The 20,926-nt window shown below is 47.4% G+C and overlaps 1 protein-coding gene across 1 annotated transcript in view; it reads right to left on the reverse strand.

Moving 5' to 3' along the window:
- The window catches only part of FIS1 (fission, mitochondrial 1), a 37,289-nt gene that overhangs the window by 9,795 nt on the left and 6,568 nt on the right, over positions 1 to 20,926 (reverse strand). Inside the window, exons 2-4 of the mRNA XM_086946265.1 lie at positions 11,175 to 11,307; positions 3,343 to 3,419; positions 1,052 to 1,157 (exon numbers count right to left, since the gene is read on the reverse strand). Of these exons, the coding sequence (XP_086802391.1) occupies positions 1,052 to 1,157; positions 3,343 to 3,419; positions 11,175 to 11,307 (316 nt within the window). The remainder of the gene's footprint in view (positions 1 to 1,051; positions 1,158 to 3,342; positions 3,420 to 11,174; positions 11,308 to 20,926) is intronic.

The raw sequence follows: 20,926 nt of genomic DNA on the forward strand, positions 1-20,926 counted from the left end.
ATTGAATGAATTTTGGGAATAAAGAAGTTATTTTTCCAACTACACTGGCATGTTGGACTTTTTGAGCTGCGCACCCAAATCTGCAAGATACTATACTGTGAAAAGCAAAGTTAATGAACCTATAGAGGGAGCAAGGAAATGGAGTAGAAAAAGCTCCCAGCACTACAGGATAGCGTGTACATTTTGAGTACCATCACTGTTTTGTAAACTGCAGATCGCAAACATCATCTTGGAGCATACCATGACATTTTTTCTTTCGATACCCCTTCCTGTACTATGGAGAGCTTTGTGCGCTGCGCCCAGTGCTTTAAAGGATCTCTTTTGTTCTGGGAGCCAATGAGCTTCACTGAGCCTCAGAGACTGACTTGAACTTAGGAATGTTCTTGTGGAGACGAGCCCATGCGTTCTGCAACCTCTGAAGTTTGTTGAATAGGTCTAGCTGAATGCCCAGATAAAGGGCATTACAATAGAGCTCCTTCAGGACAGAATGGCTCACGGTATCGAAGTCTGCGTATAGGTCCATTAGGATCACCACAGCCTTACCTCCATTGTCCATGATGGAACATCTCTTTGGTACCCACTACCCTTGCTGACTCTGTACTATGAGCTTTTCTAAAGCCAAACTTCGCTCCATCCAGAATCCCATTTCCATTTAAATTGCAGAGAGAGCAATATTCAGAAGCTTCTCAAAAACAGTTGCTGGCACGGGGAGAGTTCTGCAGCGGCCCCTTGCTGCTCGTGGCTTACCCCAGGTCTGTCAATGTGTGGTATTTACTTTACATCACATGCTACTGCCAAAGCAAACGCTTCTCACACATCAAGTTCCTGTGCAGATGCTTGCCTGGATGCGGTTCCAGTTCTTAGCAGAAGGAATTTCTCCCAAACAAGAACACCTGAAATTACTCTGCAGTTGCCCAGATCACACCACCAGCTGCTGCGCATGGAGGACATAAGACACCTTATTTAAGCATTCAACTAGGGTTAATAGCAAAGGACTCTCGTATATAGCCTGGCTCCTGTTGTATCACAGGTTGAGTCCGAACATACTCACCCTTCTGCATTGCTTTCTCAATCAGCTTCTCAAGCTCCAACGCTTGTGTGTTTTTAGGCTCCGTCTTCAGGAGTGTTCGGACGTACTTTAGAGCTTTATCATATACCTGAAAGAAAACAATGATGACTTACCTCTCAGACTTTCTATTTAGGAGACATTTTAGACCATTAACAATGTACCTACCTTCACACCATAACCTAAAATCACCGAAACTCAAATTAATTTACTAAATAAATATTGTGTAAATAAAAAACCAGTTCCCTGAGGTGGACTGGCCAATACTCACTTAAGTGCTTGACTATGCTTCCCAAAGAGACAAGGATTACTGTTATGCAGGGCTCGAAAAATCCACTTGCCCACTTGCATTGCAGAGCAAGATGAAATCAGGACAAGCTTTTTTTAAGGACTACTCGCCCTTTCTGGCGAGCTGAAAATCTTCTGACTTCTGTGGAAGACAAACTGACTTTTGACCGGTCTCTGAAAGTGAAGCAAATGTGACAAGATACGATTTAAAGGCATCTTTATTGCTCAGAAAGTGAAAGAGCAATAAAAATGCAGTTACATCTTATCTGGTCACATTTGCTGCTTTCAGTGACAGAGGCCAAAAGTCAGTTGGTCTTTCTACATTTATTTTTCTGTGACTGAAGTTAGAGGAGTTTGAAAAGTGAACTGTGTTACAATCGAACTGTGCAAAGCATGTGAAATGAAAGGGTGTAAGATGTCAGGCTTTTTATAATAAAACACTAAAATAGGTAAGTGGAGAAGTGTGGCTCAATGGTTAGAGCGGCAGACGCTGATGCAGAGGACTGGCCCGGGACCAGGGTTCAATTCCCGCCTCGGCGGCTCTTGGACTCAATCTCCACAGACCTGATAATTCTCGCCTCTGTGCCTATTCCAATCATGGAGTCCCACTCTGACTCTGGGCAATGGCTTGCTTAATCTCCACAACGGCCCAGCAGCGCTTGGGGGTGCCCAGGAGTGGACGCCTCACAGGGAAAGCCAGGATGGGTTCCACAGCGGTATGAATACAGCGCTACGAGACCTCTGGGTAGAAGGCGCTATATAAATACAAACACATTTACATTAGGGAACTGTTCAAACAGGTCAAATATATTTCACTAGTTATGAATACATTTTTGTAATTCTGTGGTGAATTTTTTTGGGTAAAGGCTCAAAACAAATTCGAACACTTGGTGACATGTGAATTTTAAATGCGTTTCTGAAACGCAATTTTCAAACATTGTTTATGCACCATTATCACTGAAACTACAGGTTAGTGGGAACGTTTTAGGCCCATTTCAATGGAAAATATGCTATCTGTAAATGGCAGTGCATTACCACATCATATTAAAGATGAACTGGGAGTTATTACTGCTCCTGCCCATATGACAGCGCCATGAGTGAACCAGGGGCCAGATGTAGGACCGTTCCATTTTGCGACCCGCAAAATGGAATGTACAACAGTGTCTGAGACACTGTTTGCGATTCTCAAATGGGTCGCAAGGGACCTATCTCGTAAATATTCATGAAGCAGAGCGCAATTTGTAACCCATTGAGAATAGCCTGCAAACACAGGATGATGGCCAGCTGTGGACAGAAGGCCGGTTTGTCTGTCGTCCTAGGATGCTTGTTTCCGGTCCAGGGAGGACCTGCTTTGGCAGATCGTGCTGGACTGTTCCCATGAGGCACAGGGTCAAGGCTGATTTGCATATGGCCAGGTCTAAACTGGGGCGGCGTAGTGGGCAAAAGAACAATGAATCTAACCAGATCTTTTGACTGGGGGAGAATGTTTGAATTGTCAGCATTCCTCCCCAGTCTCCGATCTCCCGTCAGCCCCTCCCCGACCCCACGCAATCCCCTCCCCAGTCTCCGATCCCCCGCCAGCCCCTCCCCAGTCTCCGATCCCCCGCCAGCCCCTCCCCAGTCTCCGATCGCCCGCCAGCCCCTCCCCAGTCTCCGATCCCCCGCCAGCCCCTCCCCAGTCTCCGATCCCCCGCCAGCCCCTTCCCAGTCTCCGATCCCCCGCCAGCCCCTCCCCAGTCTCCGATCCCCCGCCAGCCCCTCCCCAGTCTCCGATCCCCCGCCAGCCCCTCCCCAGTCTCCGATCCCCCGCCAGCCCCTCCCCAGTCTCCGATCCCCCGCCAGCCCCTCCCCAGTCTCCGATCCCCCGCCAGCCCCTCCCCAGTCTCCGATCCCCCGCCAGCCTCTCCCCAGTCTCCGATCCCCCGCCAGCCCCTCCCCAGTCTCCGATCCCCCTCCCCAGTCTCCGATCCCCCGCCGGATGCAATTACCTTCAATCTGTAATTGGCCACACTGAGATAGAATATGTAATCTCTCTGCTCCTCCTTGCTTCCTTTAGGCACCAAATCTAGAAAGGACAGAAGACATAGCAATGATTAGCTGTGAAACATTACAGTTCACAAGGCATGAAAAGTTTGTGTGTTCACAAGCAGACTTTAGGCAGTCACAACGAGCTCCCGCGCTGTGCCACGTTACACCTCGCTGTGTGTCCAAGTACACAAGATGCTTCTGACACAGAAGGACAAGTAACTCACGGAGGTAGCTCGTGCACTCCTAAACCCAGCTGGCCTTCATCCATTTTTGGTGGCATGTCCCGGTTAGGAAAATGAAGCACTTCCACACAACACACATGAAAACACACTTGCAGTGGCAGGTACAAATACACAAGCTGGCAGGTGCATCAGGCAAGCACATCTGCCAACGTATCTTCAGGTTTGTTCCACAGACACCAAACTCCAACATATAAAGAGTGTGGGGAACAGGAGAGTCGGTGCTCTGGAGAGCTCAAACTGCAGGGAGTAACCTGGCCTAATCTCCCCAGCCTAGTCAGAGGCATGAAGTGGTAAATGCATTACATTTCTTCCCCCTCTCTCAAACATGGTACAGTAGAAGACAATTCAGACCAGTGTCATGTAGGGAGTCACGGTATTCCCTAGTGATACATAACACACAATAACCGATCAACACTGCACTATGAACGCAAGCGCACTGCACTATCAGCAGATACTGGCTGGTGAGCACTGCACTATGAACGCAGGCGCACTGCACTATGAACGCAAGCGCACTGCACTATCCGCAGATACCGGCTGGTGAGCACTGCACTATGAACGCAAGCGCACTGCACTATCCGCAGATACCGGCTGGTGAGCACTGCACTATGAACGCAAGAGCACTGCACTATCCGCAGATACCGGCTGGTGAGCACTGCACTATGAACGCAAGAGCACTGCACTATCCGCAGATACCGGCTGGTGAGCACTGCACTATGAACGCAAGCGCACTGCACTATCCACAGATACCGGCTGGTGACCACCGCACTATGAACGCAAGCACACTGCACTATCCGCAGATACCGGCTGGTGAGCACTGCACTATGAACGCAAGCGCACTGCACTATCCGCAGATACCGGCTGGTGAGCACTGCACTATGAACGCAAGCGCACTGCACTATCCGCAGATACCGGCTGGTGAGCACTGCACTATGAACGCAAGCGCACTGCACTATCCGCAGATACCGGCTGGTGAGCACTGCACTATGAACGCAAGCGCACTGCACTATCCGCAGATACCGGCTGGTGAGCACTGCACTATGAACGCAAGCGCACTGCACTATCCGCAGATACCGGCTGGTGAGCACTGCACTATGAACGCAAGAGCACTGCACTATCCGCAGATACCGGCTGGTGAGCACTGCACTATGAACGCAAGAGCACTGCACTATCCGCAGATACCGGCTGGTGAGCACTGCACTATGAACGCAAGCGCACTGCACTATCCGCAGATACCGGCTGGTGAGCACTGCACTATGAACGCAAGCGCACTGCACTATCCGCAGATACCGGCTGGTGACCACCGCACTATGAACGCAAGCGCACTGCACTATCCGCAGATACCGGCTGGTGAGCACTGCACTATGAACGCAAGCGCACTGCACTATCCGCAGATACCGGCTGGTGAGCACTGCACTATGAACGCAAGCGCACTGCACTATCCGCAGATACCGGCTGGTGAGCACTGCACTAGGAACGCAAGCGCACTGCACTATCCGCAGATACCGGCTGGTGAGCACTGCACTATGAACGCAAGCGCACTGCACTATCCGCAGATACCGGCTGGTGAGCACTGCACTATGAACGCAAGCGCACTGCACTATCCGCAGATACCGGCTGGTGAGCACTGCACTATGAACGCAAGCGCACTGCACTATCCGCAGATACCGGCTGGTGAGCACTGCACTATGAACGCAAGCGCACTGCACTATCCGCAGATACCGGCTGGTGAGCACTGCACTATGAACGCGAGCGCACTGCACTATCCGCAGATACCGGCTGGTGAGCACTGCACTATGAACGCAAGCGCACTGCACTATCCGCAGATACCGGCTGGTGAGCACTGCACTATGAACATGACAAGGGTGCTGCTCTGACGAGACACCGACTCAAGCACTATGAACACCAGCTCAAGTGCACAGCACTATGACGAGACTCCTCACTTCCGGGACACAGAGACTGCAAACTACTGCTCCACATATCAAGGCAGAAACGTATCATGGTCTCCGTCTGATCTCAATGTCCGCAGGGTGTACACTCCCGATGGTTAGATTGGTGCACCATAACTAACGATCCACAGCGGTTCTTATTTTCTCTATCCCACTGGGTCACACCTAAGGTTACGGATGAATTTTTGAACCATCAACAGATATTTAGGGCCCACAGCTCTTCTATAGGTGATGTAACAAACCATAGCTCTGCAGTAAGAGATGCCAGGCTTGAAATGAAGAGCGCTGCCATAAATATTGTCATAGGCACAACAGGATGCTTCTACATGTAGATGTCACAGACACTATCTGTGCCCACCCGAGCCCAACGAAACGGGCACAATTATAAATCAAATTATTTTTAATACATAAAGTTTCATCATAAATACATTTTTGGGAAAAATACACGACGTTTTTTATTATTATTTGGCTATTCAACGAGGCGGAGTTGGTCTAACACAGTGCACAAATCACCACGAGCTACATTAACAAGGCAAGTAAAAGGCAGGCCAGAGAGTGTTGGGCCACAATATTGTTTTGACAAGTATAAAACAGTGCATTTCTATAATGCGCTCTCCCTTCAGGCAGCTGCAGATACTGGCTACTGGGACATTGTATAAGAAACCTCTGAATAAAAGTTGACCGCTTGCCAGAGATTCAGATATAAGGCTTCGAATGTCTTGCTTAGCCTCGGTCATTTCTCCATTCTCTGCAGCTCTGTGTCCACACACGTTTGTGGAATATCCAGAAATGAGCGAAGCCTGCCCAGTTTCCTTTCCTGAAGGAAAGCCTTAGGGGTTTTATGGCCCAACGCTCATGAATCCCAGATCATGGTCCCACTAATTAAAACAGAATTCTATTTCAGGACCCAGGGGCTCAGAACATGCAGTTTCTTTCTTTTATTAGCTACAGAGAAGCCTTAAACAGTAACATCAAGGACTAGAAGTCAGATCAGCCTCTGAGTAGGACAGGAGTTCACCCAATCAACATTCTAAACACAGGCCAAAAACCAAAGTGAAACCCTAAACTAGACCCATCATTTTTCTTCAGAGCCAGGTAAAAGTTATTTTTTTCCTTGTGTGTTTAGGGACTGTGTCAAGGTCTTTTTAATTATTGCTAATGTTGGTTGTCATTTTCTCTCCCTAGCTTAGTATTGCATCACCCTCAGACCAGTCTATGCCTTCCTCTTGGCCCACTCTAGGCAGGATTGATTCCATTTCCTGCTGTGCTGCAGGCAGCCTTAGTAGTGGCGCGCTCAATCCAAAACCACGGGCAAGATCATCCGCCCACTAAGGACGGGCCTTCGATTGCACTACGAGTTCCCACTTGCATGGGGCAGGTGCGTCCTCGCTCCAAAAGTGCTGTACAAAGATTTGTGGGCTGCCCTGAAAACTTCAAGTGCTGTATTTAAAAAATAAAAATAATTGATATATTGCAAGCCCACTCATGGCTGGCTATAATAAAATCCAGTAAGGGAAAGATTTTGAGAGGAACCATCAGCCTTCATGGTGATTCCTTATAGCGTGAAGATTTCAGCAGCAGCTGTCCGATCTCAGGCATTCTGGACCAGGCTGCTGAATAGATCTGTTCAGCTTGGTATGAGCGCACAAGTGTTGGAAAACGAGGCAGCATCTGTGAGGCCTGCACAAACAACATGACACATGTGTCCTTCACTGGGAACCAAACACCCTAGGGCAGCGCCTGACTCTCGAAGGGTAGCGTTGCAGAGCAGTCTGAGGCTTACTCAAGGGAGGTGGTGTGGACTAGTAATCGCCATTTGCAGGTGCGCAAGAATAACACTCAATAATTGATTGTCCAGTCTGGCTGCGCTTCTCCACACATTTTCATCATTGAGGGTGACCCACCTCGCACTAGAATAGCAGGCTTCCAAATACCTGGAAACCTGGCAAGGCATTATGGGGCGATTTTGCTCCTTTTTCCCCGCTGTGCCGGGGAGAGCCGGACCCCCAGGTAAGAAATTCGGCTCGGGAAGTCCACCCCCGGCCGATCCGCCGATTTTCGGGGGCCATGTCCCACCCGGGTCCCTGGCGCTTCTCTCGTTCATCCTGGGGGTCCCGGTCCCCTCCAGGACCCCCGCATGCCCATGCGTTGAAGCCCCGCCAAGGGAGCCCCGCCAAGGGAGCCCTGCCCCGGCAGCTCCCCGCACGGCCAGCACCCTCGCGTGCTGCCGCGGGAGCCGGCCACTCAGTACTGGTCTAACCACTCCGGCAGGCAGACCCGTGAGGATTCCCCAGCTTCTCCATACCTCGGGGGGAGTGCGGCGGCACTCCACCGGCCTCCTCCTCTGTTTCGGGGCCCGGGGATGAGGTCACGGGCCCCTTGACATCTTTGGGGGGCGCAAAGGTGCTCCCCCCATCCTGGACACTATGGGGCCCGGAGATGGGGTCCCGGGCCCCTACTCCCATCTTCTTTGCGGGGGGTGCTACGGCACCACCCGCCCCTGCCTCCTCACACGGGGCCCGGAGTTGGGCTCACAGGCCCCTCCTACTGCATCTCTTCACGGGGAGCGCGACGGCGATCCCCGGCACAGGATTCAGCGGGGGCCAGGGTGGGCTCCTGGCTTCCCGCAGGGTGTTATCTTAACGGGGTGCACAACGGCGCGGGGGGGGGAAGAGGGGGGGGAGCAGCCCCAGGGACCTGACTCACCTCAGGGGCATCTCTGAGACGGGCGGCGGAGCCCCATGCGCTTAGTCGGTCTTCTTAGGGGTCAAAGGTCGCCTACCTTCCGAGGGCCATATCTCAGGCCCACCACTGGGAGCACTCTTTTGCCCTCCGGGTCTCCAAGAGGGTGCATTCCGCAGGAAGTGGTGTTCACTGGCTCCCTATGCCTCTCTTCTCCCTGCGCAGAGGCCTCTTCTTCTGCGCACTGTTCCTGGGCTCTTCTTCTGGCGCTGTTAGGGGCCTGGGAAGTCAGGGGTGTCCTCCTTCCAACTGCCCATGGCACCAGGCTCCAGCACCTTTCGCCTCAGCAGACCACACCCCAGAGAGAGCTTCTCTTCCTGTGCAAGCACTTTTTAAAAGTGGAGTAGGGGGCTGGCAGGAAGTCTCTGTGTGTCCTATCAAACAGCGACACCTCACTTCCCTTCCCCTGCTCCCTCCTTCTTGTCCACCTCTGGGTTTGTTCAAAATGGTGCCGTCCAGTGTCTCTGGCCACATGGCGTCTGAAACCAAACTCCTTCCCCACTCACTGCCTGCCCTCCTTGGTGCAGCCTGGTGCCTGGCACCCAGCGACAGCAGTTGATGGATTGGCTTGTAGCTCCACCTATCTTTTCTCCTTGGAGGGAAGATCTTCACTCGGGGAAGAAAGGTCATTAATCTAACCTGTCAGGGCCAAACCCCAGCCAGGGACTCGGAGAAATATGACATTTCTGGACGACCCAAAAGCAGTACAAATATGACTTTGGACTCTGCAGAATACTCATTTTCACATCCGCTACTCTGTACTTTAGTGCGTGTCTGGAATCTGTAGGCCTTGTGGAAGTTACTCTAGCCATGGGTTTCACCTTTCCATAAGGGAATAATGAAGTGAAAAACACAGTAAAACACACTGACTTTCCCTGGCATGTTCCTTTCCAGGGTATAAAGCCTATTCTATGTCACCACCCAATTCTGCATAAGTCCTGCCACATCATTCACTCTGTAGCTGCTCCTGGACTGCGCACGCCAGGAATCTCCCCTGCGCAGCCCCTACACATTTGCACATGCAGGTACACCTGTGTCTGCATGTAACCAGCAAGGTGTCCCATACTCCAGCTGCTGCGCACCGGCCTAGTCAAGCCAGGGGTACACCAGTAAAATCTCCATGCAGTCTCCTTCATTATGAAGCACGGAATTGAATCATTTCATATGCATTACACTGCCTTATGGGAACGTTCCCTGCGATACATGCACTTACAAAACAAGGAGTACTGATTAACAGTGTTTTTATCTGTTGAACTTAAGTCAACCATGACGAGGTCTGGTTGAGGCACTGAGGATCACTGTTTTATTTATTATATTACTCAAGAAGGCTTATTATCCTCCCTTGGCGCACAGATTGAAGTTATTTTTTTTCCATATTAAAGAAAGTTTTCTGGCAACAATTTGATATTATACCGTGGATGTTCGACCTATAAATATTCGACATACCAGACGTTGCTTATAGGTCCTTTATAGAGAGTTTCTTGGGACACGTCTGAACCCTGCTCCACAATTCTCCCTGCACAGAAGGCAGCTAGTAAGGAAATTCTGGAGATTCTACATACTTTAAAGCCCTGATGAAGTTCTCGGTAAGAGAACGAAACACGTTGGTTGGACTGTAAGGAACTTTTAACCCATGCATATGAAATAAAAGAATTTAAGAATCAAATCTGGTGATCCACTCTACTTCTTTTTCCCGACGCACGCCCAAAACAACGTAATCTTGAAGGATCTGGCGCACAGTGGCACCATATGACGGTTGTTGCCAGGGCTGTTGGCGAGGGACTGTCTGATTTTGGAACTGGCACGAGGTGCAGAACATTATAGTCAACCGTCTTCTCTTCACTTTTCTCCTTCATTATGAGTTCACTGTAAGTGAGTCCCAGATTATGAGGCTCCCCCACAGTAAAAGATCAACAATTAGGTGCTCAAAAAGCGAAAAATCCGGGCGACCCCTAGTGTCCGAACCACCTTCTAACAACAAGTTAGTACCGTTCAACCTTGAATCAATGGACAAGTTGGTTTAAGCGAGGGGTATGAACACTGTGGGGGCAGAACTATCCAGGGTGATTTTTTTTGGTGGAATTAGTTGAAGGCCTGGCATATAAAGCTGTTTTTAAGGAGGCAATTTCATTTGCTGGATGGTTACCTGGTTTGACAACATCCACTAATGTGCAGACATTTGGCACCAGGTTAACGTTCCCTCCAGTTGACAGGTTGGATTACTTGTGGGATGTAAAGAGCTTAACCTCTTTCTTTCCAGTAAATGAGAAGCTTTCTGGTAAACGAAGGTTTCTAAGGTGACAAAGTAGTTCTGCCACTTATTGTGTAAAGGAATGTGTGATCTTGGAGCCACTGACCTACTGGATCACATGTTAACTCCAATCAACCATGCCTGTGACTGCCCGGAGCTCTAGGAAGAATACCGTTCAATATCTTTATCTAACGGTCACGATCACGAAAAAACAAAGTTGTGTGTGGTCAAACGCCTCATGGAGTACAAGAAGACCCAGTGGACTACTTGCCCTAAATGGAATCTAACTTTACTTCACGAAAAAATAAAAAATAATTCTATTTCCCACCCAAAATTATGCAACGCATCCTTGAGGACCCAACACAATTATGGTAGAGCCTGATGCTTTACTGGAGAACATATTACTTTTTTTTTTAGCAGCAATGACGTCAAAAGGCAACGCAAGCCTAAGTCCTCTGTGCCTCCTTGGCATAAGGCATTTAACACCGAGACTCGGGACCAGTTAGAAATAGAGACAATAAAGTGTGCTGAGTCCAAAGGAGGTATTTCACAACTCGACAGCTAGGATCAGTCACATGAATCATTGTAAGTTACAGAGAAAAACCATTTACCTTCCAGGAGCTCTGTGCCCTTCTTGATGTCATCATTGTATTTGCTTCTGATCAGACACCAGGCGTACTCGAACTGGGTGCTTTTGGTCACACATCCAGCCGACTTCTCCCCTTGGTACTTCTTTTCAAATCTCTACAAGAAGCAGCAAAGAAAATACTTATTATTGATTCTGCAAAGTGCGCTCCTACAGGCCATCCGGACCACTGCGAAGAACGAAGCTTCGGGCAAAGTGACAAAGGCAAGCAATATGAACGGTGCTCCCAGCTTTATGGCACAATTTAACATTTCTGATTTTATTTATATTTTTCTCATTTTATTGGCATTTAAGCATATTTACTTTTTGCTACTGAATATATTAAGATGCAAATAGTAAATCTGCACATTTTACCAATAAAGGTGCACTCAAATCTGGTTACCCGGTGTGGTTTTATGCACACTAGCCATAAAAACATAATCCTCACTTGAAGACATTAGGTTTGTAGTCCTGCTGTGCGTATCTACAGATACAAGTTATTAAAACAACCTGCATTTCCCTGTGCTGTCAATATGTACAACTACTGGCATTCGGTTCACGAGTAGCAGAAAGGATAAACTCAAGAGAAGGTCTAACTTATGTATTTCCATCAGCCTAATAGATTCAGCACAAAATGTAATGGGCCGATTAGTCCAGAATAAAGTCCAGTTGTGGGTAGAGGAATTTAACATCCTATCTCCATTCCAAGCTGGCTTTCGCCCTTGCACCAGCTCTATGGATCAAGTTTTTCGCCTCATAACAATATATTGGAGGAATGTGGTTTTGACTAAAGGGACACTTTATGCGGTATTTGTCGACCTGAAATTGGCTTTCGATTTGGTCCCTCGCTGCAAACTCGAGTCCTCAGGGAATTGGGGATGGCACCTGAATTATTGACGCTCCTCGTCCTCCTACATGAGAATAACTTTGCAAGGATTAGATGGGGCACAGGTGGGGTTACCGATTCATTTCAAGTCGAACGTGGTGTTCGACAAGGATGTGTATTGGCACCGACCCTGTTTTCATTATACATCAACGGGATAGTGGACCATCTCCGTAGATCCCCCACTGATGCTCCTGTGCTTGCTGGGGTTTGTGTACCAGTCCTCATGTTCGCGGACAACACCTTGATCGTCTCCAGGACCCAGAGTGGCCTACAGAAGGCGGTTAACGCATTTGGGGAATTTTGTCTCTCTCGTGGGCTTGAGGTCAATACTGCAAAAACAAAGTTTATGTCATTCAACCAGCATAAACCCTTTAAAGGCAGAATCTACTTGAATAACACCCCCCTACAGCAGGTGGGTGCTTTTACTTATTTAGGCATCACGGTTCAGAAGAACATGGGTTGGAAAAGCCACATGGATATGACCATCCTAAAATACCATCAGCGTGTAGGTGTATTATCGAACAAACATAAATCCTCCTTCACTAAACCAATCACTCAAGTTTTAGAAATATATAACATCAAAGTGATAAGCTCTGCCCTTTATGGAGCAGAGTTATGGGGATTCAATAATTTGGGCCATCTTTTATAAGCTGAAAATAAATTTCTACCTGGTTTAATCGGTGTCCCCCAAAGTACTCCCAAGGCCCCGCTTTTACTAGACCTAGGCAGGAAAAATGTGGTGGATATGGCAAGGCTACGCCCACTATTGTATTGGAGGCGAATCTGGATCACCCCTGAACTTATACATTATGCCCAGGGTTTGAAGAACGTGATTCTTGTAGATCGCTTTCATAAAATACATTGGCTAAATGAACTAAGGTCTCTTTTGGTAGAGTTGGATTTAAAATCTTTGCGGGACGATCCAGGTACTGCAGTTTTTCCTACAAAAAAGCTATTGAAGCAAAAATATTGGGAAATGGTCCTGATGTCATCCTACTTGTCCGGTATGAACACTAATCTGACAGGCCGATTTTTAGACAATAAATCGTGGCCGTCCTGTGAAGCATACTGGGACATAATCGAGAGGCCTTTTGATAGAAAATTGTATTTTCAATTTAGGATAGGAACCCTAACAATTAAAGCATTTACTTACAATTGGGCTCCCTGCTCAGATGAAAATTTTCATAATTGTCCAACCATGGCGGAGACTACATCTCATTTATTTTTTGTATGGCCTTTATATGCCGCCCCACGTCGTAAATGGTTGAGACCTATCTGCACCTCCCTGGGCACTCGGAGGTGTTCTGATGCCCTAAGGATTTTAGGATCTGATTGTTCTCCACATATAGCTATTGCATTAGCCAAGTTTTTAAGTTGGGCTTGGATCATTCGCACACACACTTTACTGCCAATTGCTGCTAGCTAGCCATATGGTCTTATTTGTATTCAAGAATTGTTTTTACTCATGAATTAATTTTAATACATTATAAATAAATTTTATCAAAGCTCTTTTTAAACGACAGTAACTAAATGGAATTAAATACCTTTTTAACTTTGTGTAGAGTATATGTATTATTTATTGTGTATGGTAATAGTTGTTGGTATTGTGTGTGCTTTTGTGACTTACTGTCGAATAAAGCTTTTTGAATTTGAAATTTTGTATTTCCTCCACTCTTAAAAACAAAAATACATGTGAAATAGTGTGCTCTCGTGTTTAAAATAGAATCATCAGAAAAGCCGCAAATTGAACTTTAATTGTAAATAAAGAGGACATTAGTGCTTATGACCAGTACTGGCTTGAGAGCACGGGACACCAGGCTACCAACTTTTGTGAGCAAATAAGGGACAACAATCGCTGCAGTAAATCTCTTACGGGTATACTCGGTCATCTCATTTTTGTGTGGGAATCCCTATCTGCCTCAGAGGATGCCTGCAAACAACTGATCCCTAGCCTTCGAGGGCATATTCAACCTAGAGAAGAGAATCTCTGGTCTGAAGCTCACTTTGCAATATTTTGTGTCTTACTGCTATCCGTCCATGTCTCACAGGGGACTACCTCACACTACAGCTCTCTCTCCTTCTCCCCAGATGGCAAACAGAGGTCTCAAACATTCGGAGACGTCCTCTACATCTCTGCACACCCACCATAGCCACAGGAGTCCTCAAAACCCCTACAGCACGACCTGCGCCAAAAACTCTCTCACTAACACGAGCTCGACCCAGGATCCACAGACCCAACAAATGTCTGGCATGCATATATAGTCTCATCTCCACCTGCACTGCCATGTCCAACACTCCCACACATGACATATTTACAAGTAGAAGTGCAACCATAAAGACCAGGCGGCACGCACTTACAGCTCATACCCACTGTCTCCCATTTTGATCTCCACAACGATATGATCAACCTACTGAGACCGAAGCACATACTACTGCATCTGAACAGAACAAGTAGCATTATCTGCAAAGAGGCTTGTCTTGGGCTACTGCGGATCCTTAGACCACAAGTGCCAACCCCGGTAATCTCTCGCTCTACTAGAGCTAGATTACATGTTACCGGCCACTCCTGGCAGAGATACAAGATTTATTAAGCAATCCCTGTACTTAACATCGCCCACAAATGTTATCAAGGCAGGAGTGCAAGAGGAGAAAGGCAAGCAATCGACACCCAGAAACAAGCAAATCAGACGATAAAAAGCAACTCAATGGTAAGCAAAGGCCGGGATCGAAGACCAATGCACTTTTTTGGTAGAGTCCAAAGGAGTTATTTCACAACTCGACAGCTAGAATCAGTCTGCCAGATCTAAACAAGCATTTGCAATGCAATAGGTCTCACATTAGGAAAGTTTGAGCTAGTGGTCTTGTAATTGACACATTTGTTATTTATGTTTTGTTTTTGAAAATAGCTAAATTAATAGCTTTGTCGTTTACAATGCCAATAGTTATAACTTTCGCAAATGTGACACCTATAGCATTTGTAATGCAATATGTGTTGTATTTACGTGACTTACATGTATTGGTATTACAAATAACAACGGCTTTAAAAAATGTTTAATAAATAAAAGTTACTGTAATATATAATGGCAATAGCTTATACTTTTGTAAATAACTTGTGAAGATTATGTTCAGTGTATTTTATTGTGATGAAAATCCAAGAACAGAAATGAAATATTAACTTATTTTTGTTACATTTGTAATGAAGCTTGAAACATTGAGAGAACATATTTGAACTAGTTTTTGTTGAAGGGTTGCACAGATTGAGGCTTTGGTGGCGCTGAGTGATGTTGTGATGGCGAACGAGTGATGCTGTGGCGTTCAGTGATGCTGTCGTAGCGCATAGTAATGTTGTGGTGCCCCTGAGTGATGCTGTGGTGTGCTGAGTGATGCTGTATGCTATGCTATGTTTGGTTTTGCTATCCTATGTTTTTATTTGTTATGCTATGCTGTGTTTTGTTATGCTGTCTTTTGCTATGCTAAGTTTTGCTATGCTATGCTTTTTTTTGTTATGCTATGTTTTTTTAATGCTATGCTATGTTTTGTTATGCTATGCTGGTGAGGGTGAGTGAGGGTCAGTGAGGGTGTGGGGGGTGGGGGTGTGTGAGGGAGAGGGTGAGGGTGTGTGAGGGTGAGGGGGTTGCAAGGGTGAGAGGGACTGGCTGAGAACGTATCCAGCAGGACACTACACAGAGCGGCGCTTTGGGCATCAGCACTCATTACTTTACAAATTAACCACTGCTGTGCCCCAGCAAGAATGCCACAACGACCAATATAAATTAAACTCTTGCATAACACCAACACAGATGATCTCTGCTAATAAGAGATGCATCTGGGAATTGGGATAGGCGCACCCCTTCAGTAGTATGTTCCGTAATCGTCCTCTCGCTAACAAACATCCTTCCTAAACCTGCAGCGTTTCCACCATGTGATGTGTGTGAATGAAGACACACACAAAGCAGCTCATAAGAGGGCCACCTCTGTGGGGGTGGACGATGCCTAGGTAGCAACACAGATCCCCCACACAATGAAAATTAATCAAAATAAAGGGGAGAAAGCCACCCTGCTCCTTTAACATGTCCTTCTTTGTAATGAATAATGGTGGCAGGGGTTTCCAGAGAGACGAGGCTTTGGAAAGTGGGCACTTGGGGGCGGATGGCTGCGGTAACAGGCCGCACCGCACAGAGCACGCAAGCAGACCACAGTCTCGTCAGATCAAAATACAGCTGACTCAAGCCTGGCGTCATCTCCCTCGTGTAATGACATCACCAGCTGACATGTCACAGCAGTCTGCCAGTCATCCCGAGGGCCTAGGACCCTCTCGAGTAACAACTAGAGGTTACTGCTCATAAACCCGGTCAGCTGCTGGGCCCCCACTCTTCTCCTCACACGTCACCTGTTAGACGCTCACAGCCCTGATCACCCCTCAGTGCTAACTGCCCCACTGCCGCTGGCTCCCCCTCCCCCAGGACCTGGTTCCTGTCACTGGCACCTTCTATTTCTGGTTTTGCAGAGTTCCCTGAGCACAAAAGTATGTGAGTGTATCTGTTTGATTTACAGATGATATCAATTCAAACAATGAAAGTCCATATCCATATATCCAAGTTTGAAAAAAGTCCTTATTTTATTTCTCTTCCAGCTGATCTCGAAGACTTGTAGATACAGCAGTACAGTCCTGATATAATTTACAACAGCCAAACGATAACACGTGTTTCGTCAAGGGGCATCACCCAATGACTTCCTCAGGGCAAAAGAACGATATCACTTGCAGATGTGAGAGCGGCTGAGTATCAGGAAATTCTATGGAGCAATCCACCTTTGAGTGGTATCGTAATTTTATTCCTCACTCGTGTCTTCAAGAGTCTACCAATCTCATTGTAAAGACGATAGGCAAAATAAGCCTGTATGTCTTGAGACCATCAAGTATGTCTCGAGCTCCCGTATACGGTCTGTATCGTTTGGACGGCGTTACAGACCGTATACGGGAGCTCGAGACATACTCGAGAAAGCTAAGCGTCCTGCTCAGGTGAATACGGATACGACTACCACCAACACGGACACTGATACCTTGCCTCCTCCTCCTAAAAAGGCCAAGGTTGCACACAAAGCTTCGGCAGAGCAGGTCATCACTCCTTTCACCTTTGATCCCTCAGACATTGTGCATCCCTGGTCCTCGGACTGGATTCCGCCCCCTGCAGTGTCTGATTATCTCCACGAAAACCTGCGGAAAAGTTTCTCTAGAGAAGTCCGCAATCGTTTAAAATCAGAGTGTCCACATCCGGAACTGCCAGACAACATGGCAGAGACTCCGGAGATCGATGCCAGCATGCTCACCTTCCTGAAGAAATTCTCTAAAGATCCCAAACGTGGCTTGGATCGTGCTTGGCGAGGTTGCCAAGATAAAATGCTCGGCAGAAGACATTATTTCATTAATTTCTTTTGCAAAAACATAGTCTTATCCTAATTGCAATTTGTCAAGCTCAAACGAAAAAATGCAAATCCAAAACAACCAATAGGGTACAGAATAATTATTTTATGAATTCAATGTCATTCATAATAACCCTGCATTCAATGTATACATTTACAGATTCTACAAAACGGGGCATCAGAATAAAGTGACAGTGATATATTAGTGCAGTGAAAAACTATAAACAGTGAGATATATACAAGTGAAAGGACAATTGGAATTTTTAAAAAAAAGGTTGGCCAAAACAGTATTCGATTGGAAATATTCCTATATGCCACTACTGTGAAATATTCCTTCTTGGTCCACGGACTTCTTTATCTGTCGACGTTTCGACCCTAATGACGCCTAATTCATGGGTCACAACGGGTCTTCATCAGGACTGGGGGGATGGTGGTTAGGTAGAACTGATGTCGCCTATGGGGTGCCTGTGCGTGATATATGGCACAGTCCCAGACTTCCACCGATTCAATGGCGGTGTACTCTTATTCCAATGGGCATCTTAGCTCGTGATTCAATGGCGCAGACTCTTTTTATTGATTTTTCTTCTGCTCAGAGTAGCGTTTCAACGTCCTGTTTCCTTCTCGCTCGCAGCGCCATCAATCCACTCTGCTCTCGGGTTGTGATACCAGTCAGTCTTCTGCCCAACAGAACCACTGTTTATATTGTGTATAAAGCCCAGGTTCTGAGGGATACTGGGTTACCCCATAGTAACTTACAAGGTAAAATGCTCGACGTTGTTGGTCCCCTAGCGAAAATACTAGCGATGGCTTTGGCGGCCAAGGAAAGGGCGAAACCAGTCGACCCGGACATTTTGGCAGGCTGGACCCAGCGCGCTATCTGCCTCATTGGCAACGCAAACTGTGCGATCTCCTCGGAGAGACGCAAGTCCTTGCTCCTTAGAATGGACAGTAATGTGGTAAATAATTAATTACCCTGTCATAATTTCCATACATTAATAAGGATCATGCATATAATGAGAGGCAGAGTCCGTGGTGTCCGATTCAGAAGGGCTTTAATGCAATAACTCGAGTTACTGGAGAATCGGGTTCCATCACCACTAAGGATCGTCATCAGGATCGTCATCTGAATCTTTATTCACAGAATACATTATATATAGTTAAAACATACATTGAATTGGGATAGAGAAGGCGGAGCAAGTGAAAGAGAGATAAGAGCACATGGGCGTGAAAGAGGCGTGCAAGGAGGCGTACATGTGGGTGTTCACTTTGATGAGTCATAGGTGTGTCATAGGTGGGTGGATGCATAGAGGGGGTCTGTATGGTCAGCAGGAACCTTTACCCTACTTGTGCGCGCAAAACTGGTCATGACGTGGAATTGACGTGTAACTGGGGAGAGCTGGGGGGAGCTGACTTTAGTGCTAGTAGAAGAGTCTGGAATGTCAGAACGACCTGCACCCTTGGCATATCTGATATCTTGTGTTTGGAGGATGTATTGTCTGAAGTAAAGGTCGCTCGAGCAAAGGCTGCTCATCACTAAATGCTAGTGTGTGCATATATTTCTTCGTGCATTGCGTGGAGGCCATGGGCCTTCTATGGAAACGGGTTCAGTAAATCACTTGGATGGAGACAGAAAGGCTAGGCCCTATCTTCTGCAGGCGGAATATGTTTACCCCTTTCGTTAGACAGGAATGCATTTCTGTGGAGCTGAACAGATAACTGTAGGCAAAATACTGTCTTGGCAGGCCAGGCTGGGCACCTCTCGGCTGAGCAGGAAGTATGCGAGAGGTCAGGGATACATAACTAAACTGCAGCTTTCAGAGTATCAGGAGGCTCGGAGCCTGAATTCGGGTCCTGGCTTAGCTGTGCCACAAAAACGTGTTCATCTCGACTTTTAAACGTGTACCATGTAAATGTATTGGCAACATAGGCCTCAGTGCAGAATTAACGTTTCATTCATGGAGGGCCTAATAACTGACATGCTAACATTGGACGGAAATGCAGAGGCATTATTATTACAGGCATGAGAAGGGAATTACATGACGACATGGACATACATGGGGCATAGGTACATACATAGGGTGCGTGTAGGGGACACACTGGCCACGTAAAATTTCTATTTCCTCAGTAACCTGGCCGAGTTGGCAGAGGCAAAGCCAGGTCCGCTGGCTGGTGGTCACTTGTTCGGTGACCGATTCGTCAAGGATGTTTCGAAAAATGTTGGGACATTCACCGCACTGGACAAAGCACAGAGCGTTATCAAAAGAGCCCTTACCCAGGGTGTTTTCAGCAGGGCGAGGCGGGGGCCGTTCGTCAGGCCGAAGCTTTCAGCAAGGCTCCCAGCGCGGGGACTATGGTCGCAGAAGAGGAGTCTCGGACTCCACCTGTGGAGGTACCTTTTACCCGTCCCGCAGACGCTTCAACAAAGGTAGTTTCAGGGCGAATTTCAAGTCCCAGCAAAGTGCAGGTGAGTGTACAAGATATCTCTCTACTTCCTTTGGGGGGGGTCGCACACAACATTGCCTTCCACAGTGGCAGGCCCGGACTCCGGATGCTTGGGTATTGCAGACCGTTCAAGGGTTTCAGTTGGAATTTTATTCTCATCCGACACAAGCGTTTCCTCCAGTGACTCTCCATTTTTCCCCAACAAGATCTCAGTTTCATAGAGGAAGAAATTGCAGACTTGCTGCAGAAGCGAGCGATTGTTCAATGCCTAGGCGGACCTCGCGGGTTCTGCAGCAACGTCTTTATTGTTCAGAAGAAAAGGGGGTGGCAACAGGTTAGTGCTCAACCTCAAGGATTTCAACCAATACCGTACTTACAAACATTTCAAAATGGAAGGTATCCATCTGTTAGCGGATTTGTTGCAGGAGGGAGATTGGTTGGTCCAATTGGACCTCAAAGACGCATATCTGTCCATACCAATTTTTCCTCCACACCGCAGGTTCCTGCAGTTTCTCTGGAAAGGCCAGTGTTACGAATATTTGGCTCTTCCTTTCGGGCTCTCCTCAGCGCCCTGGTGCTTCACCAAGGTGATGAAGCCAGTGGTGGCACACCTCAGAGAGAGAGGGGTCAGACTTATAATTTACCTAGACGTCATCTTGATCTTGGCACAGAGCCAGGCCACGCTCGAGCAGCATTTGGTCATGACGACAACGCTGCTTCAAAGCTTAGGTTTTGTTATCAATCAGAAGAAGTCGGTGATGGTGCCGACACAGGCGATAGACTTCCTGGGGTTCACGATAGACTCCCAGGCGGCACAACTGTGTCTACTCCAGGCGAAATTGAGGGACTTGAAAAGGGAAATTGTGAAGTTGTTAGACAGTCAGACGGTTACACTCAGGGCGATTGCCAGGGTAGTGGGAATGTTGGCCTCATTGATTCAGGCAATATTCCCAGGTCCCCTTCATTACAGGGCACTTCAGCGCCTGAAG

Source organism: Lissotriton vulgaris, chromosome 12 (genome assembly GCF_964263255.1).
Source record: "Lissotriton vulgaris chromosome 12, aLisVul1.2, whole genome shotgun sequence".
NCBI lineage: Eukaryota > Metazoa > Chordata > Amphibia > Caudata > Salamandridae > Lissotriton > Lissotriton vulgaris.